We start from the raw sequence: 19,552 nt of genomic DNA, 5'->3' as shown, positions 1-19,552 counted from the left end.
AAGAAGTACGCTTTGCCTGAGATTGGGTCGATAACAAACAGCTTGAACAACTTGCTTATTAGTAAATATTCACTTTTTTATTTTTCTATTTGATAAAAAGGGAATCAATGGACATTCTTAAAATGCTGGGTATTTCATCACCATCTCACTTTTTAAAAGTCTGTTTCATGCTCAATGAATATGACTTTAAACAATGTACTCCAGTTTGACTTGCCAGTAGGAAACATCAGGATTTGATCAGATTCCTTCCATATATTTATTTCTGGGGTCTTCGTGCTTTATTTTTTCTATTTTTATTGTTAAGCTCTTACTGAATTTTATGTTGTGTCTATTTGATGAATTTATTTATGCTTGGGTTGTTGTGTTTGTTTTTTCCACACAAGCGAGCTACAGTATTTTTAGATAATAAAAGATTGTATTTTCCTCCAGAGGATGTATGTATTATACAAAAACAAGCCATCATGAATGCAGAACCATGGACAGTGATGTCCATGGTTCTGCATTCATAATGGCCTTTTTTTTTTCATCATTATTGGATGTATCCAACTGGTGTTAGATGAAAGTTTACAAACTTGCTGAACACGTTCGATTGATAAACCAGCTGTAAACCTCCACTCCTACTTTCATTAATCTATACCTTTGGTGTTTGTGTCTGGCATTTTCCCCTCGGATGTGTAATATTGAAGGCATATTTCCATTGTTCTGAAGAACAATAATTTATTACAGTATTGAGCGGAAGGACAAAATAATCGGGAAAAATATTTGTATGCTTTTCGTGTTCTCTACTGGATTTATAGTCGGTCATTGTGGATAGAGGTTGCTTATTAAAGCTCTAGTTTCACTATAAAAGATGGTGGTTCTGTCTAGTATTTTGCAGGCAGTTGGACAAACCTCGCTCAACCATGTGTGACTATTGCCTCGAGTAAGACCTAACCCACAGTCTGATTTGTCGACACTCAGTCAGATCATAAACCTCCTGCGCCTGGTGCCAGGTTGTCCTTGTTTCATTCTCTGCTCCAGTGAAGCTCACATCCACCTCCACTTCTCAAGCCTGCAGTCCTGTAAGGCTGGAATGAGATTGCATGAGCTAATTCCTTGTACTAAACTATTTAAAGGAAGAGATTAGTAAAGGTCCTCTTGGCAGGGGAAAGGGGGTTAAGTTGCCTTTATTCCTGCCATCTTGGCAATGTGACTCGATAGACTTAAGACGGACAGGTAGACGGCTCTACCGTCATTTTTCAGATCATTGTTTTGGTTTTACGTTACTGTGTCGAATAACTTGTCTGTTTTACTGTGTTTATTGTGTCCTTTTAAGTTATCTTTGTGTTTTTTCTGATTATGTCCTCCAAAGTTGTTTTGCCATGCACTGTACTGTACAAAAGTGTGCATTAAAGGTGGAAATCTCCTTCCAACACAACTTTGTCCTTTATACTTTGTCACATCAGAGTCTCGTTCAGGACAACAGTGTTTTTTGCTCAATTACAGAATAAGCTAAAATACAAATGAGGTTGTACAATGTAGCCAAATACACAATCTCTGCCGGCACATTTCTCATGGCTTTTGAATCCACGTTGGAAAAGTGAAGGCGTAGCTGAAAGTTGATGAGCCTGCTGTGTTTTGACTTTGTGTTTACTTAAACTGTACTTTGACACCAAAGGGATTAGGCATCATGAGTGTGTTTCACTTACCATGGAGGTGACTATAATTAATGAACCTGCAAAGTAACAAGGTACTTATGTGGAAAACATTTTGTCACTTAAATAATGTGAAGAAATAAATGGCCCGCAGCCAAGTTCTGGGCTGCGAGGCTGAACAGCACAGTGGTGCTTTGAGCTAAATGCTCTCGTCTGAATGCTGCCGTTCAGCAGGAATAGAGCTCAGCGTTCATCATCTTGGTCAGAATGACGGCATTTGTCAATTAGACGAAAAACAACCTGCAACTGACGCTGATAGGAATGTCATTAGTTTTCCAGTTTTTGACAAATTTAGATTTTGACATTAAGAGTCATGCAATGAACTGATTACAATCCATCCAGCGAATGTTGAGATATTTCTTTGAATAAGTGAGAACTTGGACCTGCTTATATTGACATGTTGATAGATATTCCATGTAAAATGTGCACTTACGATGTGTTTTGTGCTCAGTTACAGTGAAGGAAGAAGCTGCTGCTAGAAGCTAATTTCTTGCTTTTTCAAATGTGTATTTGTGCGATGTTAAAAGATATTAAAAAAAACACTAAATTCTGCATGCACTTGGATTTTGATGTATTTTGATTGACTGACTCTAAAAGCAAACAACATGAATTCATTATTTGCAATCCTGTAATACAGATAAATGTTTCAAGGCAATCAAAAATTGAATGAGCCAACACGCTATGAATGTTTTATTTTAAAAAATGGATCAAGAAGTATACATCATATAATCAAGTAACAGCCAAACTGCCATGCCTAAATATCACACAACGTATTATGTATGAAGGTTTATTAACAATAGCTACTTTTGTGCTACAAGATATATGTATGTATGTTTTCAGTGTAAAAGCAAAGTCAGTGTCTTGTGAACCTGGTTTTGTAGTAAACTCCAGAGAGGAAATTAAGCTGATAGTTTAAGCTTCACTTTTAAAAGAGATTCTCATCTGATATGTTTTTCATTCCCACTGAAACCAGTGAATAACTTCTACTGGTTTCCATGAGGAACGTTGTTTCACACAACTCTAATATTTTATACCAGCATATGAATCTTATGGAGGATTACGACTAAATTGTTAAAAGTCCCAGAATCTTCTCCACTAATTGGGACATTTTGGGATAATGAGAACAAACCAGCAACAGCTATCTTTCATTTCTATTTACAGTATGTGAATGTGGCAGTTTATGGCCGGCCATTTATAGAATATGTTTTAAAGAAGAATGGGCGACTTCCTGGAGACAGCAGAGGAGAGAGAACTCTCTTGGGATTCAGTTAAAGACAAGCATGCGGTGGTGGTACACAGTCCCCAGGGTGTGTGTGTGCGTGCGTGTGTGTGTGTGTGTGTGTGTGTGTGTAGAGGTGGGGGGGGGAGCTTCATTGAACAGTTTGCGGAGTGACAGATTGGCTGGTCTCGCAGAAGGCTGCAGTGAAAAGGACAAAAATGTTTAGCTCACTACAAAATACACCAGAATGATGAAAACACAAATGTAATTATCTCACACATGCAAAAGAAAATACATTATCTGAATAAATGCGATAGCCTAAAAATAAACACATGTGATATAATTGGTGATTTTTAAGCTTTGCAACTGGGAAAATGTGCATTTTATCATAAATCAATGAGGATTCTGTTGATCTCACCAGTGTGGGGAACGCGTCGGTATTTGCCCAGCAGGCAGACGTCCGTCTTCTTCTGGATGACGCGGCTCTGGTCCTCCGCCCTCAGACCGGTCGGATGACGGGAGAATATAAAGGAGTAGCTGTCCAGGCAGGTGCCGTCAGAGTCTATTTGTCTGCAGGAGTAGTGGATGGCGTAGTTCTCGTAGTCGGTGTCGATCACCCAATGGTCATCGTCTATGAGCGGAGAAGGGAGGTTGCAAAGGAAAGAGAGAGTTTACATTTTGGGGCCAAACCATGCTTTTACAATTTGGGGACCATTTCTTTAAACTTTTGTGATACCTGTGAGCCCGAAAAATAAAGTATGCTCCATGTTGAACATCTCCCGAGTGCTTTGTCTCAGAAGTTCTTTGATGTTTTGTATATGAAGGGGAGATAAATACTGTTTTCCTTCAAATTGAGGTAAAGATCCCTTTAACATTGAAGATATTTACGATAAAAATGACTTGTGTAACTCCCATTATGACATCTTCATTGAGCTGTGTTTTAAACTTCAGACTTTGTGCTTCGACGTGATTACCTCATTTTTACATTGATCATTTTCTGCTTAAAGTGGACTTGAGAACTTTTGTCAATCATTTCTAGAAAAACAGAGGTGAGACTTTTAAAAGAGTCCCATGACAGCTCAATCAAGTAAACAGCTGATGCAATTCTATTGATGGGTATTATGAGCAATACTACGATTGATGCTGTAAGTTCACTTAAAAACACAATAGTTTTGTCAGCGCCGGGCTCATGATGATATTTTAGATGTATATTTTAGATATTTTGAGTGTCGGAGAGACACTCAATTACATTTGGACGACTTCAGAGCAAGTGTTTGGTTGGATTCATTCTCCAGGGTCGGGTCAGGGTCACAGAGAACCAAGAGCTGCAGTTGATGATTAAAGAAAATCAATAGTGGTCTGGAGGTCAACAATCCCTTTTGCAATTTAACGTCAGTGACTCTGCGACGATAATGCCAAAAGATGATAGTAGCCTTGAATTCATTGTTGTTGATTCCAGAAATCCATGTCAGAAAGTCGAGGTAAGTCCTCTATAAATGTTCCCGAACTTACTTCCAGTCTGCAGGTAAGATGCAGCTCCCCAGTACCTCATCTTGAACTTGGCAGGGTCAGGAGTATCCTCAAAGGTGGCGAACATGCTGGCGCACATTTCCCATTGGCTGGAGGTCAAAACGAGAGAAGGAAATTACAAACGATGAGAGAAAATGTATGGGATAAAGAGGCGAGACAGAGCGGCGCGCCTTCACAGTAAAGGACTTGGACTCACTTGAGAATGATAACTCTGCCCTCAGCAGTGGCTGTCATTTTTCCATCACCGTCGATTACAAAGTTGGCTACGATGTTGTCAAGCAAGAATAAACCTTCTGGGTCCTTCTTTCCTACGGCGTACCATGTCCCCACGTACTATGAGAGAGAAATCCGTGTGTGAGCACTTCGCTCCCCAATGCTTTTCATTAAAAAGTGAAAGAGCAAAAATATTTATACACAATATAATTAGTATGACACGAAATCCTTCAAACAGAAGTCAAATTTCCACCTATTGCTAATCCGAAAAACTACTTGAAAGCAGGTAGAGACGTGATGAATGAACTAAATAAATCTCTTGACACTACTCACCCTTGTCCTGTCAAAGTTCTGCACGACCTGGATGTTGGCCACCTGGCAGTCCTGTGCCCAGGAGGACAACGCCAGGAGACAGAGGGCCACAACGTACCGCAGCATTCTACCTCGGAGGAACAGTCACAGAGAGGACAGAAAGGACAGTTCATTCAAGTCTTTAAGTAAAGTGTAAATAAAACTACACTCAATATTTGCCCATGTGCTTCAAACTATTTTTTTTGGCAATCAAAACACTTTGAATAAAGGAATCAAGATGGTTTTAAAGAAATAATAAATAGTACGAGGCAAAAATCAAGATTCTGCAATAGCACCAGTGCCTTTTTTAGATTTTTCGTTCAAAATGTCAAAGTAAAAAAAAAAAAAATAGTCCATTGTCAATGCATACCTGTTTAAAGTGGATGACTCACAAAGATCCTCTGTTTTTCTGTCATCGCTGTGTCCTTATATACTGCTGGCGAGTATTGCATAACTAGTGGAGATCTGAACCTCCCCTGCTCTCCTCACAGTTTGCTCGCCTTCCATTGGACAAACATTTACATAACAGCAGGCCTCGGTGCTATTGATTTGTGTCTTTTGCACATTGGCCCCACCTCCGTACCCCCGAAAAATGTATTCTCCTGTCAGACGACGCAAGGCTTTCTTGGTCTTATGAAAGCAGCTATGAGCGAAGCCATCTGGAACAAGCTACATGCATGTGCAGATACACACACAGACATAAACCTACTTTAATACATCTCGTAAATCTAAGTTAAATGTGTTTGTGTGGGGGGGGGGGGAATGTATTTACACTAAAGATCTGTTTCAGCGCTTTCTTGTGCCAATAAAATGTTTCTATGGGGGCGCGTGCTTCCCTATGATTGCATCACCCGTTGACTTGATCATCTGACCCTTTTAGGACTGTTTGTATGAATGTTGCCCAGAGTGCACTTCAAACAAAAATAATGATCGATGTGAAAGAGAGATAAATACATCATGTCAAAGCACAAAGTCTGGGGTTTAAAACACAATCAAAGATGCTGGGATAATAGGACTTATAGCTAAAGATAATTGTGAATGGACATATTTTAGTGTACTTTGGTACGTTTCCCCTACAAAAGACGAGTCCAACAGAGCTCAGCCAGCTAATGTTAAAATGCCCCATGATGATGTAATCTCGTGTACAAGAAGCTCTTTATTTACTTCCCCAAATCAGGGTCAAACAGCTTGTGCCAGTTTGCTGACTTGTTTTGTTCTGCTGTTCCAGGTGTGTGCGATAACGCAGTATCATTCAAAGTACAAACATGAAGAGTAATCCGGTGACTATGCTCTCTAGTACGAGTCGGTGTTTCACCTGACTTCTATCTGCCGTGGCAGGCTTTTATGAATTGATGCTGTTATTTTGCACTGCGCTCATGTAAGCAGGCCTCTGAGGGCTTGATTGAATAAAAAGAGCACAGCAGAGCCAAACATCTGCAGCTTGCATAACCGAAGCCCCAGACAGTGGAAAACAGGACAATCACTCATTTTCAGCAGAAATAATAGCAGCTGGAATTTGGCCAGAGGGTAACATTTCATAATCATGGAGATTGGCTTAGGAAGTCTATACGCTTGTGCATGCATTTTATAGTTTTGGGCGGTATAGTGGTAAATGTAATGTCTTGATTACAGCAAGAGTTGGTTTCTTGTTTTCATGCTGTGTGCAATTTAAGTTTTAAGTGTGATTGGGCCAACAATCTATTTGTTAAATTCACTGCTTTGGAGCTTTAAAGAAAGGAATGATATAATAGGGAAGGAGGGTTTTTAGCTGAATGTAATTGTGTCCACTCACCAAAATATGATTCAGCAGTTTTAATAGATTGTAGCAGTGTAGTTTATGAACTGGAATAACTTGATGGTTGATAAAACATTGTGAGACTGCCCTAAGTTAATTGTATCACGAAGGTGTTTGAAAACTAATTTGTTTTAGTTATGAAAAACAAAGCATTGTAAATATGGTTAAGTTTGGGAACTTCTCCTTCATTGTCCAAAGAAAGGCTTTTGCATCGTTCCTCTTACAAATAAGAGTTGAATTTATAAGCAGTACAACAAAGTGCTCAGTTCAATGCCATCAAGTGTTTTGGGGATATACAAGCCGTGCGTGGTGCTGTCTGACCAGTAGACAGTGAAATATCACTGACATCATCAAACTCAGTTTGCTGAGGGTTTCTGTGTGGTCTCATTCCCATCATTCGTAGTTAAGTCATTGATTGGTGTCTTTATGTTCCTAGTTTAATTGACTCGAGAAATATAAATAAATTAAGTGTGCAATCATTCTGCAATTGTTTTTTGTAACCACAAGGGCCTCTGTTCAGTAAATTACACACAAAATGAAATAAAGATATATTTCATTTACTACATATTTGTGTTAACAATGAACACAATCAGCAAAAAATACTTATGCATCCACATTGTTAAGGCTAAGGTTAGTAATGTTGAGAAAGTAGCAAAAGTTGGCAATTAAAAAAAAAAAATCCAACCAAAATGTCCCAGTGTTGCAAACTCTTCTCAAATGAGAGTAGCTCGCAGCACCAGCTTCAGCCGTCGCTAAATCTAGCGAGAAAGTCTGCAGCGCTGAAAGCTCAGTCCCTTCAGGCCTCTCTCCAAAGCCACTCCCCCAAAGTGACTGGAATGAATGAAAGAACATGGCTTATGTTTGTACTCACAGCTGTTAAACCAGCAGCTTAATGAGTGCACGAGCAGGCAGCCGGGTGAATGGACGGGTTTATTACCGTCCTGCAATAAACCAAAGATGCACTGGATACCTTTTTTTTTTTCCCAAACGCATTTCATTGCTGTCAGGATGACATGAGAATTTTAAAAGATAGAAATATGTTTTGAAGATTCTTGTGAGTTAGAAAACAAAATATTGGAACCGGCGATTAGAAATGTGGCATTATTCATCTTGTCCATTGATATATTTGTCTTGCCTGTCTCACACACCCAAATAATTTCTCCCACTATGAAATGAGCGGCTTTAATTTGTTTCCACTATGCCTCACATCCACACACCCACCTTTTGTAGTTCTCCCTTGATTAGCTTGCCTTAATCCTGCACGACAAAAAAAAATAGTGGGGAACTCCTTGTCTTGCCAGGCTGCCAGCAGCTAACCAGACAGTGCACTCAGTTAATAATAGCCAGCCATCTTTGTTTAAGACTTTGTTCCCAGACATCCAAGTCCCACTAATTGGCCAATTTCCAGTTCTTGAACAGATACCTCCATGATGATGGGGATCTAATTAGAGCGCACAGCTATAGACTGCACACACATTTACTCGTACCGCTATGGGTTTGAACGCCATTGCTTATTTGGGTACATCCTCTTCTGAAACAACAACATGAGTAAAACAGAGGTAATACCAAAGGAGGTTGGGCTACCTGAGGCAAGGAAATGGATATAATATCCCTGACTAATATGTGTTGGGTATTTGATTAATTGGAACAGAAGGCTACTAAGGTGAGTCCAGTACCTGGCTTAAAAAACTCTATTCCCTGAGTGTTGAGGTGCTCTTCCAGCTCCATGGGGCCATTGGAGCAGCTAGTGGTTGGACTTAAGCGTCACTGAGGTGTGTCAGTGTCATGGGGGGATAACTAAGTGGATTGGTGAAACCAACCTGAACCATGCGTCTTCGGTGTTGGGACCAAAGACATCTCGTCCTTGGTCTTGAGAGTTTCTTTGTGTTCACGCACCCTCTCCTCCTGTACACAACCAGGACAGTCCCCACTCTCCCTCTCTCTCTCTCTCTCTCTCTCTCTCTCTCTCTCTCTCCCGTGTCGCCCGATATAAAATGATCAGCGTTGGGATTTGCGGGTTAAGGACGCTTAGAGCAGAGGTTTTAATGTCGTGACGTCACATTAATTAGCGGCCACTTTGATCCTTTCAGCCTTTCAGCCTCTAAGCCGCGCTCTGTCTTATTCTGTCTGTCGGCGGACACGGGATGTGTCACTGACTCCCTCGGGGACCGTGGAGGAGAATGCTGCTGATCCGCCCAGCCCTGTAGGCCACCGCGCGGCTCCACGGCTCCGCTTTCACTGACCCCATCCCCCCGCCGCAGGTGATGCTTTGGTGAGGAGAAAACAAACAAGAGAACGGGAATATACACGCCACTATCTCCGGTGTAAAATATGGCAGACAAGGACAGCGTGGAGAAATACTTGGAGAACAACCCGCAGTTCGCCAAAGAGTACTTCGATAAGAAGCTGCGCGCGGAGGCCCTGACGGCCGCCTTCTCTGCGACCGTGGACGTCAAAGACACCGCGTCCTTCAAGGATGTTAACTCCGTGCAGGAGGCCGCCATCATCTTCGAGCTGGTGCAGGAGTTGCAGAAACAGGGAAACATGGAGGAGTCCGTTCACAAAGTGTTGCAAAGAGTTGCCCTGATTTTACAGGCCGACCGGGTCGGTTTTTACTTGAACCGCGCGAGGAACGGAATACCTGAGCTCGCCTCTTGCCTCTTTGACGTGACTCCGACATCTAAATACGAGATAAACTTGGTGAATCCGCAGAGTGAAATTGTGTTCCCTCTCGATATGGGTATCGTCGGTCACACTGCAAGTTCCAAAAAGCCTCAAAACGTACCAGATGTCTCAAAGGTGAGAAGTAGGCTGACCCCGAGCTCTCCGACTCTGAAGCTGTCAGACATTTCATGGAGACGCTTCCTGGTGTCTGTGCCCCTGTAGTATCGGAGGGTCTGACAAAAAAAAATGACCTCCACACTTAATTTGTTTTCGTTGTGGAATAATGGACATACTTTTTGCATTTTGGTCAACCTATGTTGATTTTTAGTTTATTATACATGTTGAGTTCCTCACTATTGTTGCTCTGACAACAAATAGCTTGAAATACTGATATTATAATATATTAGTGATACTGAACTGTGATGTTAAGATTTGTGATAAAACATCTTCAGGGCAAGGGTTTTATTTTACTTCATATGATTTCCTTTATATAGTGCTATGACTTGTTTTTATTATGAGCGTCAGTTTTTGCTTGAAGATTCACAGAAACTTAAACAATAGATTCTAATAATGTTTTAAGATCATTGTCAAGTGTACTTGTCTATACTAGTGCTTTGAGGCATCAAGTGGATTATCAGAATATTAGGATGTACTTACACATCTTGTCCATTGACAAATTTGAATGCAGCATGAATATTCAGCTTCCAAGTGTGGCCAAAACTCAAATTTCAATTACTGAATAATCTTAGTTAATCTATTCAAAAGTAAGATCAGACCCTTCTTTTTTTTCCAATACAGAATCCAAAGTTCTGCGACTTTGTTGACAAACAGACTGGATACAAGACTAAATGCATGCTCACGTTCCCTCTGATGGCTGACAAAGAGTGCCTTGGAGTCGTCATGGCGCTAAACAAAATAGGAGCTGACTCGTTCTCTGCAGAGGATGAGAAGGTAAGAGAATATACACTAAGACCCGTGCATTCACACTTACCCATTAGGATGAGTGCGCTGGGACAGGGTTGTGTTTGAGACCCTCTTTCAGTCTTAAATTAACTTGAATTTAAAGATGATGTCATTATAGGCCATGTTTGCCTTGAAAAGAAGCAGCTGAAGTACACCATATTTTGCAGCAATGTCCACTACTTTAAAAAGCCTGCTTCTGCTGTATGAAATTTGAAAATAAAGATTGCTTTAATTACATCTCACCAGTAGGGTGTAAAACCCTCCAATTATGTCAGTGGGAGCCAATCAGCCCTAAATGACTTAATTTCGTTGCTTTTGAACATCCAACGTGAATAAAGATATAATGATTTAACTGTGAATATGTTTTTAGCATATAAAGAAGAGCATTCATATATTTATTTAAACACACACTGAGGCAAAGATGTGTTAAAATGGTAATCAAAGTAACTGAAAAAGAGAGTGAGGAGATCTAAAGAGAGGCCTGGCAGACATATTGCACAGGGGAAATGCTTCAACTGCTAAGAAGCATAATAATGTCTGAAATCTCTGTGCTCTCTGTGTCCTGGTCTATACTTCTCTTTCTCTTTACATATGATCTCAATTATTATATATTAGCTTGTATCTCAAAAATGTAAACTTTTATTTTTCAGAAAAACACAATTATTGACTTGATTGAAAGACCTATGACACGTCTTTCTAGCTAAATGTGGGACATTTGTGTAAGTAATTGCCAAATGTTTGACTGGCAATAAAGAGTTGTGTTAAAAACAATGTTTTTATTGATCTATCAAATTGAAATGTAATTATCAGTCTATATACTCAATACACCCATCATATTATGTTGACGTCACAAGTCACTTTCAATGACAAATACCAACTTTGCTGTGGGAAATGCAGCCATGTTGGGGGTGAATAGGTTCTGCCACAGTCTTTAACCTGTTGTTGTGTATTGATGAAACCTCTAATCTCATTTGGTCTTTAGCTCTTCCACAAGTACATGAACTTTGCCCAAGTCATCACCCTGCAGCATTTCACAACCTACATGTTCAACGTGGAGTCCAGAAGGAGTCAGGTAAACTGAATCTCCCATCATGAGGCATTGATGAATACTTCGATCTCTTTTAGTTATTAGTTGATATTTCGAATGCACCGAACAGCTCATACTAAAAGCCATATAGGTCAACATTTAACCACCCACACACATCGCTGCTCTTCCTCTTGTAGGTGCTTCTCTGGTCGGCCAGTAAAGTGTTTGAGGAGTTGACAGATATCGAGAGACAGTTCCACAAAGCGCTCTACACTGTAAGGATCTATCTAAACTGCGAGCGATACTCAGTGGGCCTGTTGGACATGACCAAAGAGAAGGTTGGTCTTGCAGAATAGATTCACTTTTGCTCACGGGATTGAAAAGGTAGCATTTATGGCTACAGGCCTAAACTGTGTTTGTTTTTTTCCGGCAGGAATTCTATGATGAATGGCCGGTGAAACTGGGAGATGTGGAACCGTATAAAGGACCAAAAACGCCAGATGGCAGGGTAACAAACAAACCCTTTTCTCCTTGTTTATTCAGTTTTTGTGACGTGTCGTACTTTGAATCTGACTCGCTTCATCTTTATATTGTTTAAGCTGAAGATGAATCAATAATTTCTCACAGGCTTCTGCTTTTTATACAGGAAGTCATCTTTTACAAGATCATTGACTACCTCCTGGAAGCCAAAGAAGAAATCAAAGTCATACCGTGAGCATCTACTCAAACAAAAACGTTTAAAATACAGCATAAAAAAAAATAAATTCAGTCACTTGGTATACAAAAAAAAACAAATCAAAGAGCAATTTTCACATTTTTGAAGGTCTCATTTCAAAATAAAAGTTCAAGCGCAGTTTTAATACGAATCTAAGCTTCCATTCAAATGAACAAAAGTATAAAGCGCAAATTTCAATTCAAAGCTAAGATGGCTTAAAAAAATTGTGAAGCATTCATGCTTATCCGCAGACAAATGGGGGTTTCTGATTAGTACTATTTGGGGAAGGTTTCTGTTGAGGTAACATAATGCATAATGAGAATCAGCATTGTTGAACTGGCTTCTCCGAGAATAACTTTCTTTTTGTCTCCTTCACACTTGTTTAGTGGCCCGCCTGCAGATCACTGGGCTCTTGTCAGCGGTCTACCGACATATGTTGCAGAGAATGGCTTCGTAAGTCTCTCAGAAGTGTAACAGAAGAATATAGTGAGACAAAGGTTGTAGAAACACATCTAGTGCAATGTTACAAACAACAGGCAAAAGACACTTATCAGGAGGAATACTGTACAGGAAGTGACTGAGTGCAGTTGTATGTCCTTAAAAAACTGAATTTAATACTGTTTTATTGATTAAATCCCCATTGTTTTAGCTATTATAAAAAGTTTCACATACTAAAATTCCTTTAATTAAACATACACAAATATAGCATTTTCATTTAGGCAAAGGTTGTTGCAAAGAGCGATCAAAAACAGAAGCTGTGACTAATATTGACAAAAGGAATGAAAATTCATCGAAAAGTGCCGGACTTTAACATGTTTGTGTCATGTGTCTTCCTGCAGATTTGCAACATGATGAACGTGGCTGCAGATGATTTCTTTACTTTCCAGGTGAGAAGACTGCTGCTGTTCATCTACATAGAGAATGCCCGCAACAATACACACCAGTTATGATATACTTCCTCGCATTGAGACTCTTCCAGCAATATGCAGTTCTATATGTCTTGTATCCTGTCATGGCTTGTGCCCGTATTCAGGAAGAACCGCTTCAAACTAATTGCGGAGTCTGAATAAGTTTGTTTCCGTGTCTTCCAGAAAGAGCCTGTGGATGAGACAGGTTTTGTCATCAAGAACGTTTTGTCGCTGCCCATCGTCAACAAGAAGGAAGAAATCGTGGGCATCGCCACTTTCTTCAACAGGAAAGACGGCAAGCCATTTGATGAACACGACGAACAGATCACCGAGGTCAGCGCCACGCATTCGCTCCGTCTTTTTTATTTTGACGTGGGCTCAGGTGCCTCTTGTTTGGGTGTGTTTCTCCTCTCTCATCCTTTCTCGCTCTCACTGTTTGCACCAGGCCCTGACCCAGTTCTTGGGTTGGTCAGTGCTGAATTGTGACACGTACGACAGGCTGAACCGCATGGAGTACCGGAAAGACATCGCCGAGGAGATGCTCTTGTGCCAGACCATGTGCACCAAAAAGGAGTTGCAGTCCATTCTGGTGAGTATCAGCCCATTTCTCCAGCAGCATAACATTTGATGACTAAGCGTTTGATCGAGAGGAGAGTCAAGCAGAGATTAAAAAATAGTCAAAGGTTATTGTGCCATGAAAAGCGTTTTGAGTATCATTCCTCCATAAAGATCTATTGGAAGGCTAATAAAAGGTCGGCTGGAGACAGAGACACTGCAGTTACGGCTAGGATAACTTGTCTGAATGTTTGAAACATGATGTCATGCTATTTTATGCTTTTCGTTGCCAATCTACAAATTCAAGCTGTATATTTCTGTGAGTGATGGCGGCATGTTCATAGGTGAAGTGTAAATGCCGTTATAACGTATTGTTTTCTATTTTTTCACCAGAACACTAATGAGAAGTTTGATGCAGAGCCCGAAGACTGTGACCAGAAAGATATGTACAAACTGTTGGTATGTCGTCGTTTGTCCCCTACAATTATTACATTACATACACGCTTATTAAGTGAGTTCAATATTTTCATCAAATTGTAATCGTTGGTTCTTTTGCGATTATTAAATGATTCTTGGGTATTTCTTCCAGAGAGCAAACTGCCCACCAGCTGACAACGTCACCGGAGAGAATCTGTACCTGTTCTCCTTCAGTGACTTGCCCGTCTCAGAAGAAGACCTCATCAGAGCCGGCATTCGCATGTTCTTTGAACTCGGAGTCATTGAAAAGTTTAAAGTCCCCGCAGAGGTGAGTCTTGCAGTCAGACGCTTACTTCGATCTGTCTGCCCCAACAGGAAGCTCTTCCTGGTTTCTGGAGGTGCATATGGCGAAGTATTTCGAGACGCCGCTCACGTCCAGCTCTCTTTTGTTCCCCCCAGAAGACTGGGATTTGAATTGTATTTATTTAAAATGCAAATACAAAAGTGAGCAATCAAAGAAATTATATTTCCTTAAATTATTTTTTAATGCAAACACATGACCCATGTGAATCATTTGGAGTGTTCTGCTGGGAAGAGAAAGCCCTCTTGAACCAGAACATTGCAATCCTATCACTTTGTCTCTTCTTTTGTCTCTACCTCTTCTCTGAATCATACCCATCCTCTCCCTTCCTAACTCCCTCCCTCGCTCCCTTCCTCCCTCCCTCCGTCCCTCTCTCTCAGACTCTCACCAAGTGGATGTACACAGTGAGGAAGGGCTACCGTAGCATCACCTACCACAACTGGAGGCACGGCTTCAACGTGGGCCACACCATGTTCTGCCTGCTGCAGGTGAGGCCTGAACGACATCTACAGCATCCACATTAAACCCTCAACCCCGAAAAGCCCTAAAATGAACAGGAGTCTCCTCAAAGCTGTTGTAGTGCCACGTCTTTTCTTTCTCCACTTTACAATTGTCTGTGTCTGCAGACAGCAGGTGATGCTCATATCTTTTTCACTACGGCTCGCTGCACAATATTTAATCAATACATGTGGTGACAGTTTAACAGACTGCTGGGTTTACAAGAACGTGTGGACCAGCTATATAGGCTCATGACATGTTTTATTTCATCATAAAGATAATTGAGAATTGCCCCAATCCAGGTAAAATATAGTCCACTCTACATGCAATATTTATTATGCCATAAGAGCAATGAGCATGAATCGTGCCCAGCCTTTTTCTTTCTTTGAATGGTCTAGAAACAGGCTTCCACATTTTTTATCGTTGACAAAACAGTTTGAATCCTTTCATAGGTGGTTACAATCCAGAGCCACTTCCCAAACGCCTGGACATTATAATGTATGATTTGTCTCTTCTGCTGACAGACAGGGAAGCTGAGGAAGTACTACTCTGATCTAGATGCCTTTGCAATGGTGGCTGCTGCTTTCTGCCACGATATTGACCACAGAGGAACCAACAATCTCTACCAGACAAAGCAAGTCAACATTATAGTTGTATATTTCTGTATCTGTGCTTTGGAAGCATGGGCAAAGTATGTAACCTGGGTGCTTTTGTTTTTCTTTAGGAGTGGATCTCCTCTGGCTAAGCTTCATGGCTCCTCCATTATGGAGAGGCACCATTTGGAGTACAGCAAAACACTCATGGGTGAAGAGGTACGACAAAACACACGGACAATAGATGTAAAAAAAAATATCAGACTTAAGAGGTGTCGCGCACAATTTGACCGCTCTCCGTCATCTCTCGCAGACTTTGAACATCTTCTGCAACCTCCAGAAGCAGCAGTTTAAGAACGTGCAGCACTTGTTTGATGTCTGCATCATTGCCACTGATCTTGCCCTTTACTTCAAGTAAGTTCTGTGAAATACTCCTACTGCTCCCCAAGCGGCCGCCGCCGCCTGGCTCATTACAGCTGATGCTGCTCGGAGGTTCAGCTGCCGCCAATCTATGTTCATCTGTCTGCTTGTGTGTTTTCCTTTCCACTGACTCGGTGGGTTTCATGGAATCAATTTGTGTGTTTGCTTAGCTCAGTTGGTCTGACTGATTGTCTGCTCTCTCATCACGCAGAAAGAGAACCATGTTCCAAAACATTGTAAATGCCACAGAGCCAATGCCAGAGGAAAAAGATGCCATTGCCTACATTTCCAACAACTCCACCAGGAAGGAAATCGTGATGTATGTCCCTGATTCAAGCCCAAGATAGCGCGGCTGTTCATTTTACTTTGAAATGTATTTGTGAGAAGTTTTCTGGAACAGAGGACCGTTGCATCAGCAGCAGCAGGGTGTCATATTGTCCTCCCTGACTGTGTGTCTCTATCTCTCACCTCCAGGGCCATGATGATGACAGGCTGTGACTTGTCAGCTATCACCAAACCCTGGGAGGTGCAGAGCAAGGTGGGTGGCCTTCACAGCCTTCACGTGGGCTGATTGAAAAATATATATCGAGTGACATTTTGACATGTGACTTTGTTCTGCTCAGACCAAGTGATTGTTCGACACGTCAACTTATATGATCCTGCCTGTCTGCAGTCTTTAATTGGGTTTCTCAGCTCGAAATACGTTTGGTTTCAGCTCCATATTTGAGATGTATTACATTAAAAATATATAATACAGCTGCAGTTATTAGGCCGTATGTTTTTGGGTAGTCCGTCCATTCTTGTAAATGCGATGTCTCTTAAAAACATCGACTTGGACCCAAGGATGAACTGATTTTGGAGGTCAAAGGTCAAGGTCACCATGCCTTCTTGTCAGACCTATTCCTACGTTATCTCAGGAATGTCAGGAATTTACTGGAAATTTGGCAAAACACATCAACTTTGACTTCAGAAGGAACTTTTATAACGGTCACTGTGATCACCACATCTTTGGGCCATAACTCCAGAATTCATACTATAATTATAACAATTCCAAACACATGTCTGAAGGGATCAAATTAAGGTTTTGACATTTTTAATAGTCATGGATGTAAACTGCAACATGACTGATTGGCAAAGGCAAACAACCACTTGGCGGTAATTCTAGTTTTCCTTAAAACAATAGAAGTGTCAGACAAGATAACACAAGATAAAAGAAGGTTCTGAGAGTGAAATGTTTATTGAAAAATGTTTATTTAATTTTCGCTTCTCATCCGCAATCATTCCCATGTGTCATTATGTTTTCATCTTATCTGTTTCCCTTCAGGTGGCTCTGATGGTAGCTGCTGAGTTTTGGGAACAAGGAGACTTGGAGAGATCTGTTTTGGACCAACAACCAATTGTAAGGTTCATACCCGTCTTGTGTCTTCTCTTCCTTTCACATTATCATTCCCTTCTAGGTTTCTCAGGTATTGCTTTTCTTTTGAAACTCTCCCTTCTGTCTCTTTCAGCCCATGATGGACAGAAACTGTGCCGAACAGCTACCCAAGATGCAGTGTGGTTTCATCGACTTTGTATGCTCATTTGTGTACAAGGTAATACACAGCTTTTACATTTCACAGCAGAACAATGAGGAGTATGATTATCATCCACAATGAAAGGGAGGGGATAGTTTCGGGAAAGCAGACATGAATTTTGCAAGAAGGGAGTCTGGCCTGTGCTCTGTGTTGCAACAATTCATCTGTAACTGCTGGAATTTAAGCACAGCCACAGTCCAAGAGGGGCATAACAATTTAATCCAGCTACTATCTGAATTTTGATTTCCAGCAAAGCGCCGTAAAAAACATATTTTGCCCATGAGTTGTTTTGATTCAGTTCAAATCAATCAATTTTTATACTTTCAAAGAGCCCAAGCTCGACAAACATAAAACTTAAAAGTTACTAAATCGAGTCATTAATCTTAACCGGAGGCCCTAGTTTAAAATGTGACTTCTATTTTCAAGGCTATAACGTTGATTTTCAAGCTCACCTCCAACTGTGCAGAATGTAAACATTTGAACATTTGAAAGGTGTTGAATTGTTGAAAAGATGGTGTGAGAAAAGTGTAGATTCAACTCAGTGGTAATGGAGCACTTTGTAGATGGGAGCAGAAGACAGCATGCCCGCTAGATCTGTGACAGTACTACATTACTATTGATTTAAATCATCTCTGACACTATTATTAACTATACAGAGGTGTTGTTGTAGCTTCAACCACCTGAGGTGGTTAACAGGAGGTATAGAAAAGAACCTGTTGAACCCAAGTGGCCCCGAGAGGAATGTCAGCTTGATGTTTTTCAGGATGGTATTTGGACAAGAAGACTCACATCAATATAAATCAACATGTGTCAGTTGTCCCTGCGGACTTCTGATCTAAAAGGAAATTGATGTATTTTCAACACCAACATATTCCTTTTAACTTCTTCCTGTGCATCCCACAATGTGAACAACATATTTACATCCAATGTATTCTCTTTCATTTTCCAGGAGTTCTCCAGGTTCCACAAAGAGATCCAGCCCATGTTTGATGGTCTGAACAACAACAGGGCACACTGGAACGAGCGGGCTGAGGTATACAACGCAAAAATGAAGCTCATTGAAGACCAGAAGAAGAAACTGGAAGACGATGAAGCCAAGAAAGGTATACAATAAAATGAAGAAACTACACTGGTCCAGTTGATGGCTTGATAGAAGATCATGCGACTCAACCTGTTTTAACACCTGTTTTCTATTTCTGTGTGTTTATCTAGCTGTTGGGGATGGAAAGTCAAAGACCTGCACCATCTGCTAAGTTCCTACGGTGCTTGGATATGGATTGACGCAGTCTGGTTAGGACTAATCTACCCTATTCTGGTCTGACAACTAGTCTAGTCGGAGCTTGACTAGGACAGCTTGGTCTGGTCTGATCTACACCAGAGATCAGACCTGGTTAGGTGCTGTCCACTCTGGTGCAGTCTAGTCCAGCCCTATTTGGTCTGGTCTGGTTCAGTGTAGCCTACTTTAGTCTAGTGTATTCAGGTCTGGTCTGCGGCCCCATCTGCAGTCAGCCTTACTATTCTCCAAGGAAGGAAGAGTCGGCAACATCACCAAGAAGTAATGTTGGGGACTGCAAGAGAAGCCGGTTTGACTCAGAAGAAGTGATGTATTTGAAACTTTCTCCATCAGGCAACCGAGAACTTTAAAAAATATATATATATATATACATGGACAATGTATATTTCCCTTTAATATAATCGATAACAATAATCAAAACATTCCTGACATGGATGGTTTGAAACCATGGTTGGATAAACTGTACGACAATGTTCCAAGTCAAACTCTATACTATATACACTATAAATAGCTAAACTAGGGGACAGCATGTGCTATATGTGGTGTGTATGCATGCCAAAGCAATAGTTTTCACAGTGTTCCCATTGGCAGTCGGTTACCACACAGTGTAGTAGTACTGTAAGTTGCACAATGCACTTAGCTGCTGCTGTTTTGGCAGTGGCAGACCATGAGTGGAGGGCGGGTGGGCAGGCAGGGTCAATGACCTCATAACTTTATACTCACTGGGATCAGAGAAATGGGTTTAAAAAATCTGTTTTTTG

General features: G+C 40.9%; 2 protein-coding genes across 3 annotated transcripts in view; one reads left to right on the top strand and one right to left on the bottom strand.

Moving 5' to 3' along the window:
* The window catches only part of pde6c (phosphodiesterase 6C, cGMP-specific, cone, alpha prime), a 27,369-nt gene extending 8,619 nt beyond the window's left edge, over nt 1–18,750 (top strand). Inside the window, exons 1-22 of one of the 2 annotated variants that reach the window (XM_068583129.1) lie at nt 9,134–9,601; nt 10,265–10,417; nt 11,412–11,501; nt 11,654–11,794; nt 11,890–11,964; nt 12,103–12,167; nt 12,558–12,624; nt 13,011–13,058; nt 13,263–13,412; nt 13,525–13,668; nt 14,028–14,093; nt 14,224–14,379; nt 14,793–14,900; nt 15,435–15,544; nt 15,635–15,722; nt 15,817–15,917; nt 16,135–16,242; nt 16,398–16,461; nt 17,248–17,322; nt 17,432–17,515; nt 18,447–18,600; nt 18,710–18,750. In XM_068583129.1, coding sequence (XP_068439230.1) covers nt 9,134–9,601; nt 10,265–10,417; nt 11,412–11,501; nt 11,654–11,794; nt 11,890–11,964; nt 12,103–12,167; nt 12,558–12,624; nt 13,011–13,058; nt 13,263–13,412; nt 13,525–13,668; nt 14,028–14,093; nt 14,224–14,379; nt 14,793–14,900; nt 15,435–15,544; nt 15,635–15,722; nt 15,817–15,917; nt 16,135–16,242; nt 16,398–16,461; nt 17,248–17,322; nt 17,432–17,515; nt 18,447–18,600; nt 18,710–18,750 — 2,556 coding nt within the window. Of the gene's footprint in view, nt 1–9,133; nt 9,602–10,264; nt 10,418–11,411; nt 11,502–11,653; nt 11,795–11,889; nt 11,965–12,102; nt 12,168–12,557; nt 12,625–13,010; nt 13,059–13,262; nt 13,413–13,524; nt 13,669–14,027; nt 14,094–14,223; nt 14,380–14,792; nt 14,901–15,434; nt 15,545–15,634; nt 15,723–15,816; nt 15,918–16,134; nt 16,243–16,397; nt 16,462–17,247; nt 17,323–17,431; nt 17,516–18,446; nt 18,601–18,709 lie in introns of those variants that run through there. The other variant, XM_068583128.1, reaches the window with a different exon arrangement.
* Nucleotides 2,407–5,394, bottom strand: rbp4 (retinol binding protein 4, plasma). Its single transcript, XM_068583267.1, has 6 exons — nt 5,378–5,394; nt 4,990–5,095; nt 4,640–4,776; nt 4,426–4,532; nt 3,332–3,544; nt 2,407–3,111 (listed from the first exon to the last, which is right to left on the bottom strand). The coding sequence occupies exons 2-6, from the start codon at nt 5,092–5,094 to the stop codon at nt 3,065–3,067; spliced, it is 609 nt and encodes a 202-aa protein (XP_068439368.1). The 5' UTR covers nt 5,095; nt 5,378–5,394; the 3' UTR covers nt 2,407–3,064.
* Nucleotides 18,751–19,552: the final 802 nt, after the last annotated feature.

The sequence above is a fragment of the Clinocottus analis genome, unplaced genomic scaffold (genome assembly GCF_023055335.1).
Source record: "Clinocottus analis isolate CAN_PGR_092001 unplaced genomic scaffold, fCliAna1.0.p SCAF_19, whole genome shotgun sequence".
NCBI lineage: Eukaryota > Metazoa > Chordata > Actinopteri > Perciformes > Cottidae > Clinocottus > Clinocottus analis.
The sequence above is the reverse complement of the archived record's forward strand: the minus strand, read 5'-3'. Positions and strand labels throughout refer to the sequence as shown.